Source organism: Hemiscyllium ocellatum, chromosome 4, assembly GCF_020745735.1.
Source record: "Hemiscyllium ocellatum isolate sHemOce1 chromosome 4, sHemOce1.pat.X.cur, whole genome shotgun sequence".
NCBI lineage: Eukaryota > Metazoa > Chordata > Chondrichthyes > Orectolobiformes > Hemiscylliidae > Hemiscyllium > Hemiscyllium ocellatum.
The window spans coordinates 76471732-76485208 of NC_083404.1; the positions used below are offsets into that span (position 1 = coordinate 76471732).

Genomic DNA, 13477 nt, shown 5'->3' on the forward strand with positions numbered 1-13477 from the left:
GGGCCCACCTGTACAATGTTTACATGCCTTTTCTAATAGATAAATGCCAAACAACAGCAATTATGTTGATATTTTTCAAGTATCTGACAAGTACACATTTTACAATGCATGTGATTTTGAACAACACTCCAGTAGTTACATAAGTCAGGCCCTACTTGTGGGTTACGTATCCCTTAGATTTGATTTGGTAAACCCATTCCCTTTTTATCTCCAGATGCAGTGTTTCAAATTAAGATCACATTGGATAGATTTTCTTGGGACCTCTATAACAAATTTTATAGCTCCCTTTACTAGGTGCCCACAGTGAATGTTGAAGATTTCATTTGAACAGGGATATAAATAAATGTCAGGGAATGGTTCTGAATGTTGGACCTGACTACATCTATCAGGCCTTGGGCAAGGTTATCACAAGCTCTTCATTTAGCTTGTGTCTCAGTACTTCTAATTAACCTTCAATCATTCGGCAAGAGTTTTAAGAGATCTTCACCTTGTAGGTCAATTGCTGTCAATGCATGCTCAGTCCCTGAGCCTGCACTGTAGTCCCTTTCTGACTTCTCTAGCAGCCCAGGAGGAATAGCAATTTAATTCAGATAGTTGTACTGAATTAACTACTGAGTTTGCACTCCCAAAAAAATCCCCAATACTTCCCATCAAACTTGGACAGTTCTGTAAGTATAATCGCCAAAGATTCTCTGGAGTTGGCCTTAGCCTCTTGGCATTGGAATGGTCAGAGCAGGTGGATACCTCCTAACAAACCAGAAATTTTTCAGGCCACTCCTAAGGAAACTCTTCTCAAATCTTGTAGTAAAGTCTTAGCCTTTCCATCCCTGACTAAACTACCTGGGAAGGGAGCACTACCATTTTTGAGAAATTGGGTAGGCTTTTGTTATCCAGAAGTACTCCGATTATAACATCTACCATCACACCCAAGTCTATCAAACATGAAAGCCTTTGGTCTGAGGCAGTATCTGTTAGCCATAATCAAATTGGCCCTAAAACCCATCCAAACCAGACATGTTGGCAAGTCTGCCTCGTGCAACACTTTTCAAACAAAAACCAAGGACAACTCAACCTTGTTAAAGGAGTAGCATCGTCACAAATATAAGGTCAAACACACAGTCCTGAGAAAGGGTAAGATAGATTACTTTCTATCTGATAGTTACCTGGAAACAGTGGAGTTCCAAAGAGGCCTCATGGCCCAGGTATACACATCATTTAAATGTTATCAACAAATACAAAAACAAATTAAATAAAAAGCTTATTGGAATGCAACTTTGTATCTAGGTGATTAGATTACAAGGGGTAGAAGTCAAGTGTCAGCCAAAATCTATCATCCAAGATGGTGGTTCTGGCAGAGTAGGCAGCTCAAAGGTTGGGAGAAGATTTGTAGCTCGGGTGCTGTTGTTGTGGTTCTGTTCACTGAGCTGGGAGTTTTTCTTGCAAACGTTTCGTTCCCTTTCTAGGTGACATCCTCAGTGCTTGGGAGCCTCCTGTGAAACACTTCTGTCATGTTTCCTTCGGCATTTATAGTGGTTTGTCTCTGCGTTCACGCTCCTGGGCCAACCTACACCAGGCAGCTGTTCCTCCTTTCTTACCTTCTCCTTTTTTGTTTTACTTGCCTTTTCTTTTTCTTTATCTTCTTCCTGTTGGAAATGGCAGAGGGGTGTGGCAGGAGTGGGACTCTTGGCAAGGTAGCGGGATTCCTGGTTCTGATAGGCCCGGAGGGGGTCTTTTTTGATGCGGTGGTGGCTGAAACAGGTGTGTTGGTGTGGAATGCATACACTACAGGCATCTCTGATGCAGCAGTGGAGCAATTGACTCCTTGTTGTGCTTGCCCCAGAGGGGGAGATACTCATGGTTGTCGGTGCAACAGTGACAGCAGCTCCTGGGTATGGTAGGCCCAGAGCTGGGGTCTCCAGGTCCAGCACGAGACCCTGCATTGGTGACCTGTTTGCAGGATGGACCCAGCAATGAAGGTATAGCACCTGAAGAGTGGCAACTCTGTTGGTGATCTGGCAAGGTGGTGGCACAGGTCTCACTGGTCGGTTGACTTAGAGTTCAGGACTCATGGTGGAGGCGGTGGAGCAAAGATCTTTTCAGCCTTTTTCTAGAAGTATTTGAGTGGTGCCAGATTGGGGCAACAGTTGAAGCTTTTCACTGTTTTACCATGTTCATTGTAGAGTACAGGTGACGATAAACTTCATTCCTTCATTTAACATTTCCTGCAGACCATAGTTGTGGGCACTTGACAATAATACACATATGTTGACCTTGGAATCGTGCAGTGTAATTTACTGGAGTAATTCTTGTACCTCAGTGGTTAAGGTGCAGGATAGATTGAATAAATTTTGGTTACTTTCCCTGGAATTTTGAAATTTGAGGATGATTTGACTATTTTTCTTTGCGATATTAAGGTTAGCAGGTACAGTTAATTGGAAACACTTGACACAATACGTAAATAGTCCAACCAGGGAAGGGGCTATCTTGGACCTGGTTTTAGGAAAAGTTTCAGTGGGTGAGCATTTCAGGAGTAGCAACCATAATGCTATGGATAGGGATAAGGATAACAGCAGTCCTTGGGTGAAGGTGTTAAATTGGGGGAAGGCGCACTACAATAATATTGGGCAGGAACTGAAGAACTTTGATTGAAGATGGCTGTTTGAGGGTAAATCCACATGTCAGAATATTTCAAATGACAGTGGATAACTGTTCAGAAGCAGCACATTCCTGCAAGAATGAAAAATAGGTATGGCAAGTTCATGTGAACTTTGATGACCAGGATGTTATGACCTTGGTCGAAAAGAAAAAAGAAGCATTTGCAAGGTCGAGGATGATGGGAACTGACAAAAGCCCTGGAAGTATATAAAAGTAGGAAAGAACTTAAACAAGGAATTAGAAGGATTAAAAGGGATTATGAAAAGTCATTAACAAACAGGGTTAGGGAGTATTCCAAAGCTTTAGAAAAAGCAAGCAGGTAGCCAGGGCAAGGGTTGGCCCACTCAAGGACAAAAGAGTGGAACCAGAAGGTGAGATCGTAAAATAAATATTTTGTGTCGGTATTCACCAAAGAGAAGGAATTGGTGGAGGATGACCTCAAGGAACGGAGCGTCGAATTTCTAAACTAAGTTGCTATTAAAAAGGAAAAGGTGTGTGTCTTAAAAAGTATTAAAGTAGATGAGTCCTGATACAACCTATCCCTGAATGTCGAGGGAGGCAGAACAAATTGCTGGAGCATTAACAGAAATCTTTGTATACTCTTTGGCTATAGGTGAAGTCTCAGAGGATTGGAGAATAACCGATGTTGTCCCATTGTTTAAGAAGGGTAGCCGGGATAATCCAGGAAATTACAGGCTCATGTCAGTGGTTAGGGGAATTATTGGAAAAGATTCTTAGGGACAAGATCTGTGTGTATTTAGTAGCAAATGGACTTATTAGTGATAGCATGGTTTTGTACGAGGGAGGTCATGCTTCACCAACTTGATCTAGTTTTTTGAGGAGATGATGAAGATGATTGAGGGAAAAGCAGTTGACATTGTTTGCATGGACTTCAGTAAAGCATATCTGGGGGCATAGCTTCAAGGTGCAGAGGGAGGGTGGAGTTTAAAAGAGATGTACGAAGCATATACGAATGGCAGACTGGTACAAATGGTAAAGTCACATAGGATTGACATTGAGCTGGCAAGATGGATGCAGGACTGGCTTGGTCTCTGGAGACCACAGTTAGAGGTGGAAGGATGCTTTTCAGAATGCAGGGTTATGACTAGTGATTTTCCACAGGCCCTCTGCTATTCATGATCTACATAAATGATTTGGAGGAGAACTTAGCTGGTCTAATTAGTAAATTTGTGAGTGATACAAAGATGGTAGAGTTTCAGGTAGTGTGGAGGTTTGTCAGAGGATGCAGCAGGATATAGATCAGTTAGAGGCATGAGCAGAAAAATGGCAGATGGAGTTTAATCCCAAATTATTAGAGGTGATGCATTTTGAAAGGTCAAGTACAGGTGGAAGTGATACAGTGGATGGCAGAACCCTTAGGAGTTTTGATATGAGAGGGAACTGGATGTGCAGATCCACAGGTCACTGAAGGTGGCAGCACAGGTGGATACGGTAGTAAAAAAGGGCCTGTGGGGTGCTTGCCTTCATTGTAAGGGTCATTGAGTGTAAAGATAAGCAAATTATGCTGCAGCTTTATAGATATTTAGTTAGGCCACACTTGGAATATGGTTTATAGCACTGATCACCACACTACCAGAAGGATGTGGATATTTTTGAGAGAGTACAGAAAATGTTTACAAGATGTTGCCTAAAGTGGGGGATTTTAGCTATGAAGAAGGGTTGGATAGACTGGGTTTGTTTTCACTGGGATGCAGAAGATTGAGGAGTGACGTGATAGAATTGTATAAGATTGTGAAAAGCATGGATGGAGTGGAATGTATGAGGCTTTTTCCGAGAATGGAGGGGTCAATTGCTGGGTCATAGTTTCAAGGTGCGGGTGGAGGGGGAAGTTTTAAAAAAAAATGTACGAAGCATGTTTTTCACACAGTGGTGAGTGCCTGGAATGCGTGACCAGAGTAGTTGGTGGAAGCAGACACGATTTAAACATTCAAGAAACACCTGGACACATACATGAATAGGAAGGGAATAGCGGGATACAGATCCTAGAAGTGAAGACCATTTTAATATGGAAGGACAAAATGTGTTGGTGCAGGCTTGGAAGGTTGAAGATCCTGTTACTGTGCTGTATTGTTCTTTGTTCTTTGGAAATATTCATTTTCTGCTGATGGAAGAGTTTAGGTTTAACGAGTATTATCTTTAGATCTTGCAGGAGTAAGACTAGAAAATACTTCATGCAAGAGTTCACACAGGTTTGGACTTCTTTTCTATAAACAACCATTGATGCTAGATCGGTTAATTTTGAAATTGATATTGATGGAATTTCTTTCACTGAATGTGGTGAGGAATATAGGCTATAACAACTGTTTCATTCACACAAATTCACTGTAACACTATTGATAGTTGAGGGATTGTTTCTAAAGCGCAAACTTTTAAAACATATATTGGCTGCAAAGCAATTACACTTGGAGTCACAGAGCTGTTTGTAAAGTGTGATTTATCTGTAATGCAGGGTTGCGTAAGAAAGCAACCATTGTGTTGTAGGAGAGCTACCTGTATATGGACTTTGATCACGGATCAATTGATAGCTTAATCGAATTGTTCTAATTAATATCTTCTGGGTGTCTTGCTCCAGAGCACTGAATTATTAAAAGAAAATAATGATATACTGGTATAGCACTTTTATACAGGTGGGCCATGACTGGGTTTATTGAATGCTAAAGGCGCAAATTTGGACTGCAAAGTCAAATGTGGAGGTATTCGTATAAAGTTAACTTTGGAGTTAAGCTGTAAATTGAAATGATAGGTATTATTTTTCACTACCAAATCCCACCCTGTCCAAAGTATTGAGGCAAGTGAAAGTAGAAACCTAACGTAAAGACTTTTCCTACACGTAAAGCAAACAGCACCTTCTATCAGGGGGCCTGGGCAATTGATTTTATACATTTTGTAAAATAAACGTTAGATTATGTGCTTAGTGGTTTGGAGGCAAATTATCCTGTTGCCAGTGTATTAACTTTGTATCTAATCCCTGTAGGTAGAATTTTCTTGTTCTGAATTGACATCTGAGAGTTAATATTTGCATCATTGCTGTTTATATATAATTCAGCCTTGGTTTCAAGCTTTGCAACTCATGCAAGAAGTTACAATTTTGCAATCTAATTAAATTCAATCCATCATATTGTTTTCTATCTGTTGCTATAATCCCATAATACCTTGCATGAATACTTTGTCAACTTGTACATTGTCACGTTAAACGTTGGTACAAATATTTCAAGGAACTCCAAGTGGAGTTCCAAAATGATTAGTTCTAAAATGTAGTTCAAACATTATAACTATATGTTTTTTATTTTCACCATTGGACTCTTTTTGGTTATTTCTTTGTTATATCTTATATTCTGAACCAAGTGATGCATTTGTACAACATGTGACTACTATGATATTTGATTGTCTTTTCAAAATAAATCCTTTCTATTATTTTGTGCAAAGGAATTCATTGTAGGTCCAGTGGAAGCACTATGAAAACGTGGGTTGTCAGGTTGCTGATTTGATAAATCTTGGATTGCACTCAAATGATTTGTTTTTCAGACTAACTTCAATACAGTCCTAACTCGAGAAAAAATGAAGAGAGAACAAATTATTACTGAGTTGAATGACAAACTGAGAAAGCTAACCCAGCAGCAAGAAAAAGATAGAGGTGAGTTAAGATTCATTTACTGCGGGATTAATTTTGAAGGTTTGCTAGTTCAATTTGGGCTGTTTTAAGTTAGAAGTATATTTTGATAAATCTTGGTCTTCCTCTCCATCTGTCCTTTAAACATTTGAATCACTAGTATGATCCATCTAAAACATAAGAGAAAGCAGCAGGTGGCCATTCACAGCTTTAAACTTATGTTTTCATATATTCAATGAACTCTGAAAATGGGCAATATGCGCCTATTTTGTTTTTGGATTTTTGAGGGGGAGAAGGAAACTTAAAATACTAATTCCAGTTAGAACCATTGATTCTGTAAAAGATCCATTAGTACAAAACATTTTAACCAAATTATTTAAAATGGCAAATTCTGGAAATATTTAAGAGAAACAGAGTTGGCATTTCTGGTATGTAGCCTTTAATCAAAAATCTGACTTTCTATCAGTTTAGTTACCTATCAATTTTCAGTGGGGTAGATTTTCGCTTTACTAATCTGATGAATATAGAATCACAGGAGAAAAGAATAAGAAAAAAATTGAACATGGCGCAGCCTTTCCATCTTTTCTCTATTCATTGCTAGCACATGCAAGGAAAAGTATCTGCTCCTTATCAATAAATTTGGGGTGAACAGGACTGTAATCCATGTTAGATTATTCTATCTGGCTTTGAGACTCCTCTTGGAGGTCATTTTAAACATGCATTATAAATTGATTTTGCTTTCAGTATGTGAAATGTTCAGTTACTTGATTTCCTATGTAGTTCATCAGATCATATCATCATGTAGCATTTTTGTCAGATGTTGAGTAAACTGAAATGTGACTGAAAATATTGATGTAAGTACTTGTGCTTGCTAAAATGTTGGTGGATTACAAGAGTATCTGTTTTTTCAGTATTCTGGCAAGCCAATGTCACACTTTCAATATCTGTAAATATTTTGTCATAAGTGGCCCTGTCTTGTAAGATATGTGTTTCAAATATTGTTTAATAAAATTAATTGAAATGAATACGTTAACCTGTGTATACATACCCTCTGTATTAAAATAGTGGAAGAATTTTTCGATACTGTATTCGTGTCTGAAGATATGTGAGCATTTGGTTTCAATTATACCTAGTATGCAATAATATGTGTATTATTAATTCAGAGATTATCATCCCAGTAACAGTGATTCTTAATACTTTCAGAAATCTTGCCCATGCTTTTTATTATTTTGAGATTAAAAAGAAAGGTATCTTGGGAGTTCTGCATACTTTATCACAAGTTTGCATATTTTAACAAAATTAGGAATAGCAGTACATGATTTCTGATGTGCTACCTCAGTGAAGCACGGCAGAGATTTTTGTCCTACCAAGACTGTGACTTCTTATTTTCTGTATTTTTGATTGTGAACCTGAGAAAATTACTGTTTCAAAAATCAAACAGTTGAAGGTTTATGCACTTTTTGACCTAAGCAACCTGATGCTCATTGTAAGTGCTATTTACACAGCTGCTGGTTCAAACAGTTAGTGGTAGCTTTGGTAGAAACTTGAACCAAGAGTTGTATATAAAATGGGGATTCGGCCAGCAGAACGAAGTTGGTTGGGCCATGGACTAGTGAGCATTTATCAATGACCATGGCCTTCTGCCTGTCAGCAGTGTTGTGATTGGTTCATAGGTAGCTGAACAGCTTGGAACTGTGAACAAGATCATGAAAAGGCATCAGATCTCTGCAAGTTCAGAAACTGTAACAGCTGGCTGCAATGAAGAAAAACACTCTAAGCCTGAATTAAAACTTTTTTGTTTAGTTGCTGTGAGCTGTGGTTTTTAGCTAATAAGTCAGGCACATTTATAAGTATGAATCGTTATGCTGTATAAAGGCAAAATACTGTGGATTCTGGAAATCTGAAACAAACAGAGAATGTTGGAGAAACTCCGATCTGGCTGCATTTGTGCAGAGAGAAACAAAGTCATCGTTTCAAGTCTGGTTTGACTATATGCCTGTTCTGAAAAGACACACTGGACATGAGTCATTCTGGACTTGAAACATTAACTCTGTTTCTCTCTACACTTATGCTACTATACTTGTTTGGGCTCTACAGCATTGTGTTTGTTCAGTTCAGTAACCTTGTGCCTCCTACAAACACGAAAGCATCCAGAGAAGGAAGTTTGTGCAAAAATCATTTCAGCAAGTAGACAGGAACCACTGAACAGCCTTCCCAGATTTTCTTTCCATCCATAATGATTTTTTTTTGTTTGTCTGAGCAGAGGGGAAATTTATAAGGTGTTTACACTATTAATTAGTGAAGTTTTTGATAATGGTTTCTAATTCTGAAGGTTGATTAGAGAGAGTTGGGCAGGAATTTAAAAAAGAAGGTCCTCACGAGTAGTAATATCTAGATTACTCCCGGTGCTATGAGCTAGTGAGAACAGGAATAGGAGGACAGAGCAGATGGATGCATGGCTGAAGAGCTGATGTACAGGAGAAGGATTCACATTTTGGAAACGGTAGAAGTGACCTGTACAAGAAGGACGGATTGCACCTAAATTCAAAGGGGACTAATATATTGGCAGGTAGATTTGCTAGAGCTGCTCAAGAGGATTTAAACTAGTAAGGTAGGGGGCAGAAACCAAAGGAGATAGTGAGGAAAGATTTCCATCGGAGATTGGTACAGTTGAGAACACAAGCGAGTCAAATAGTCAGGGCAGGCAGGGACTAAGCAAAGAACAAGGTAGGACTGATTTAATTAAACTGCATTTATTTCATTACAAGAGGCCTAACAGGGAAGGCAGATGAACTCCGGGCATAGTTAAGAACATGGGATTGGGATACAGTAGCGATTACAGAAACATGATTGGGATTGGATAGGCATTTGGAAGTTATTGGGCTAGTATAGGTTAGGTAGGATTCGGTCGGCGCAACATCGAGGGCCGAAGGGCCTGTACTGCGCTGTATCCTTCTATGTTCTATGTTCTATGTTCTATGACTCAGGGACGGACAGGACTGGCAGCTTAATGTTCCAGGAGACAAATGCTACAGGAAGGGAGGCAAGAGAGGAAGGAGATATTTGATAAGGATAGCATTACAGCTGTACTGAGGGAGGATATTCCCAGAAATGCATACAGGTAAGTTTTGTGTTGAACTGTGAAATAAGAAAGAGGTGATCACCTTATTGGGATTGTATTCTCGAACCCCTAATAGTCAGAGGGAAATTGAGAAACAAATTTGTAAGGAGATCTCTGCTATCTGTAAGAATAATAGGATGGTTATGGTAGGGGATTTTAACTTTCCAAACATAGACTGGGACTGCCATAGTGTTAAGAGTTTAGATGGAGAGGAATTTAAGTGTAAACAAGAAAATTTTCTGATTCAGGATGTGGATGTACCTACTAGAGAAGGTGTAAAAAGTGACCTTGGGAAATAAGACAGAGCAGGTGACTGAGGTGTCAATGGTGGGGCACTTTGGGGCCAGCGACCATAATGCTATTAGTTGTAAAATAGTGAGGAAAAGGACAGACCAGATCCAAAAGTTGAAGTTCTAAATTGGAGGAAGGCTAATTTTGATAGTAATAGGCAAGTACTTTCAAAAACTGATTGGGCGCAGATGTTTGCAGGTAAAGGGACGGCTGGAAAATGGAAACTTTCTGAAATGAGATAACAAGAATCCAGAGAGAGTATATTTCTGTTGGGGTGAAAGGAAAGGCTGGTAGGTATAGGGAATGCTGGATGACTAAAGAAATTGAGGGTTCGGTTTTAAAAAAAGCATATGCAAGGTATAGACAGGATAGATCTAGTGAATCCTGAGAACAGTAGAAAGGCAGTAGGAGTATACTTAAGACAGAAATCAGGAGGGCAAAAAGGGGACATGAGATAGCTTTGGCAAATGAAGTTAAGGAGAATCCAAAGGCTTTTTACAAATACATTAAGGACAGAAGGGTAACTAGGGAGAGAATAGGCCCTCTCAAAGATCAGCAAGGTGGCCTTTGTGTGGCCACAGGAGATGGGGGAGGTACTATTATTTACTGTGGAAAAAGGACATGGAAGATGCACAATGTTTGGGAAATAGCTGATGACATCTTGAAAATGTCCATGTTACCGAGGAGGAAATGCTGGATGTCTTGAAACGCATAAAAGTGGTTAAATCCACAGGACCTGATCAGGTGTACCCTAAAACTCTATGGGAAACTATGGAAATGATTGCTGGGCCTTTTGCTGAGATATTTGTATCATCAATAGTCACAGATGAGGTGCCAGAAGACTGGAGGTTGGCAAACGTGGTGCCACTGTTTAAACAAGGTGGTAAGGACAAGCCAGGGAACTATAGACCAGTGAGCCTGACATCGGTGGTGGGGCAAGTTGTTGGAGGGAATCTCGACAGACAGGGTGTACATGTATTTGGAAAGGCAAGGACTGATTAGGGATAGTCAACATGGCTTTATGTATGGGAAATGATATCTCACGAACTTAATTGAGTTTTTTGAAAAAGTAACAAAGAGGACTGATGAGGGCAAAGCGGTAGATGTGATCTATATGGACTTCGGGAAGGCATTCGACAAGGTTCCCCATTGGAGACTGGTGAGCAAGGTTAGATCTCGAATACAGGGAGAACTCTCCATTAGGACACAGAATTGGCTCAAAGGTAGAAGACAGGTGGTGTTGGAGGGTTGTTTTTCAGACTGGAGGCCTGTGACCAGTGGAGCACCACAAGGATCGGTGCTGGGTCCACTACTTTTCTTCATTTTATACAAATGATTTGGATGTGAGCATAAGAGGTATAGTTAGTAAGTTTGCTGATGACAAAGTTGAAGGTGTACTGGACAGCGAAGAAGGTTACCAAAGGTTTCAACGGGATCTTGATCAGATGGGCCAATGGGCTGAGAAGTGGCAGATGGAGTTTAATTTAGATAAATATGACTTGCTACATTTTGTGAAAGCAAATCTGAGCAGGACTTGTACACTTAATGGTAATGTTCTAGTGAGTGTTGCTGAACAAAGAGACCTTGGAGTGCAGGTTCATAGCTCCTTGAAAGTGTAGTCACAGGTAGATAGCATAGTCAAGAAGGCGTTTGGTATGCTTTCCTTTATTGGTCAGAGTATTGAGTACAGGAGTTGGGAGGTCATGCTGTGGCTGTACAGGACATTTGGTTAAGCCACTGTTGGAATATTGCATGCAAATCTGGTCTCCTTCCTATCAGAAAGATGTTGTGAAATTTGAAAAGGTTCCGAAAAGATTTACAATGATGTTGCCAGAGTTGGAGGATTTGAGCTATAGGGAGAGGCTGAACAGGCTGGGGCTGTTTTCCCTGGAGTGTCAGAGGCTGAGGGGTGACCTTATAGGGGTTTGTAAAATCATGACTGGCATGGATAGGATAAATAGACCATGTCTTTTCCCTGGGGTTGGGGAGTCCAGAACCCAAGGGCATAGATTTTGGGTGAGAGGGGAAAGATATTTAAAAACTTTTTCTCTCAGTGGGTGGTACATGTATAGAATGAGGTGCCAATGGAAGCAGTGGAGGCTAGTACAATTGCAATATTTAAAAGGCATCTGGATGGATATAATGAATAGGAAGGGTTTGGAGGGATATGGGCCAGGTGCTGGCAGATGGGGCTACATTGGTTTGGGATATCTGGTCGGCATGGACGAGTTGGACTGAAGGGTCTGTGTCCATGCTTACATCTCTGTTACTTTAGTTGTTTACTTGTAGCTGGAATCTATTCATTTGTCATAGTTATTTGTCAAAGTCCACGCTTTCTACTAGTTTGGGTCTAAAGTTTCATGTAAATTGGGAAATTAATTGCAAAAGTTAAAGATTTCAAAACAACAATTCCAGGAATAGAGACTCTTGATTTCCATGTGTTAGCCCCATGAAGTGTAACAATTTTAAACCCCTGGCTTGGAGCTCCACGAACTAAAACACTTCAGTTTGAGTGGTAGGCCCTGTGAACTTCGATTCTCCTGTTTAGAAAAACTGATACCCCTTCTGAACAAAACTCTTGATTCTTCTGGACTGGTATCCTGAACCTTCTGTTGGTTTTCTGGACCTTTGTAAACTCAGCAATATAGTCATTTAATCCATTAACACTAAAAGGGTTCTTTCAGTCACATGTTTGTGGAATTGATACATTTGGGTTCTGTTTCAAATGACTTTGAACTTTTTTAAACAAAACAGAGAGCTATCCCACAAGCCTCAAAGTCAAAGCCAGATCCCAAAATAAAGTAAGTACATTTGTCACGGTATTATTTTTAACTTGGTCCATCTTGGGTGGCACGATGACTCAGTAGTTAGTACTGTTGCCTCAGCGCACCAGGGTGCCAGGTTCAATTCCAGCCTTGGCGACTGTGCAGGTCAGGTGAATTGGCCATGCTAAATTGCCCGTAGTATTAGATGCATTAGTCAGAGGGAAATGGGACTGGGTGGGTTACTCTTCGGAGGGTCAGTGTGGACTTGTTGGGTCGAAGGGCCTATTTCCACACTGTAGGGAATCTAATCTAATCTCTGTGAACCTAAGAAGTTAACAGCTGTCAAAATTGGTCGATGTATTTTGAGCATAAAGTAGTACTAATATTTGTTGGATAAATGAAATCTTATGCTAATGTGCGTGATTCTAAATGTGTATATATTGTGTTCAGTTTTGATAGAAACCCTTTCTGCAGACAGAGCTACTTTACTACAAGAAAAGAAACAGCTTGATGAGGAGCTGAACAGACTGCGAAGTAATGCACTTGTTTGTTCTACCTTTCCATCACCTGGAACTTCTGGAGCTGAGTCCTCGGTTCCTGGGCCTGACATTCCATTTGATTCAGAACGACTTGCACCCGCTGCTGCAGTAGCAGAAGAAATAAGGATAGAATCTGCAATGGAAGCAAGCACTATGACTGTACGGTAAGTAGGCACCTGCCATAATAATTTTTTATAATTTAAGTGGGTAATAATTTAATTTCAGTTATTTTGTTTTGAAATTAGTAGTGTTTTGCTGTGATACAAAATAAATTAGTAATCCTATCAATTCGGATCCCTTTAGTTCTCAAAGTAATTTTTTTATATGGTAGAGTGGAACCAAGCAGTAGAATCCCTTCTAACATGCTCAATAAGCAATTTCATACATTTGAAATGAGAAATGTGGACGTATCCAAAACTGCACGTGTTGAAACACCCTCTTGCCAGCCGGTACTTAACAAAATAGCAGAACTCAC

General features: G+C 39.9%; 1 protein-coding gene across 4 annotated transcripts in view; it reads left to right on the forward strand.

Moving 5' to 3' along the window:
* rb1cc1 (RB1-inducible coiled-coil 1) overlaps positions 1-13477 on the forward strand; it is a 212872-nt gene that overhangs the window by 107837 nt on the left and 91558 nt on the right. For all 4 annotated transcript variants that reach the window (XM_060823471.1, XM_060823474.1, XM_060823473.1 and 1 more), the window contains 2 exons: positions 6202-6310; positions 12914-13166. In XM_060823471.1, coding sequence (XP_060679454.1) covers positions 6202-6310; positions 12914-13166 — 362 coding nt within the window. The remainder of the gene's footprint in view (positions 1-6201; positions 6311-12913; positions 13167-13477) is intronic.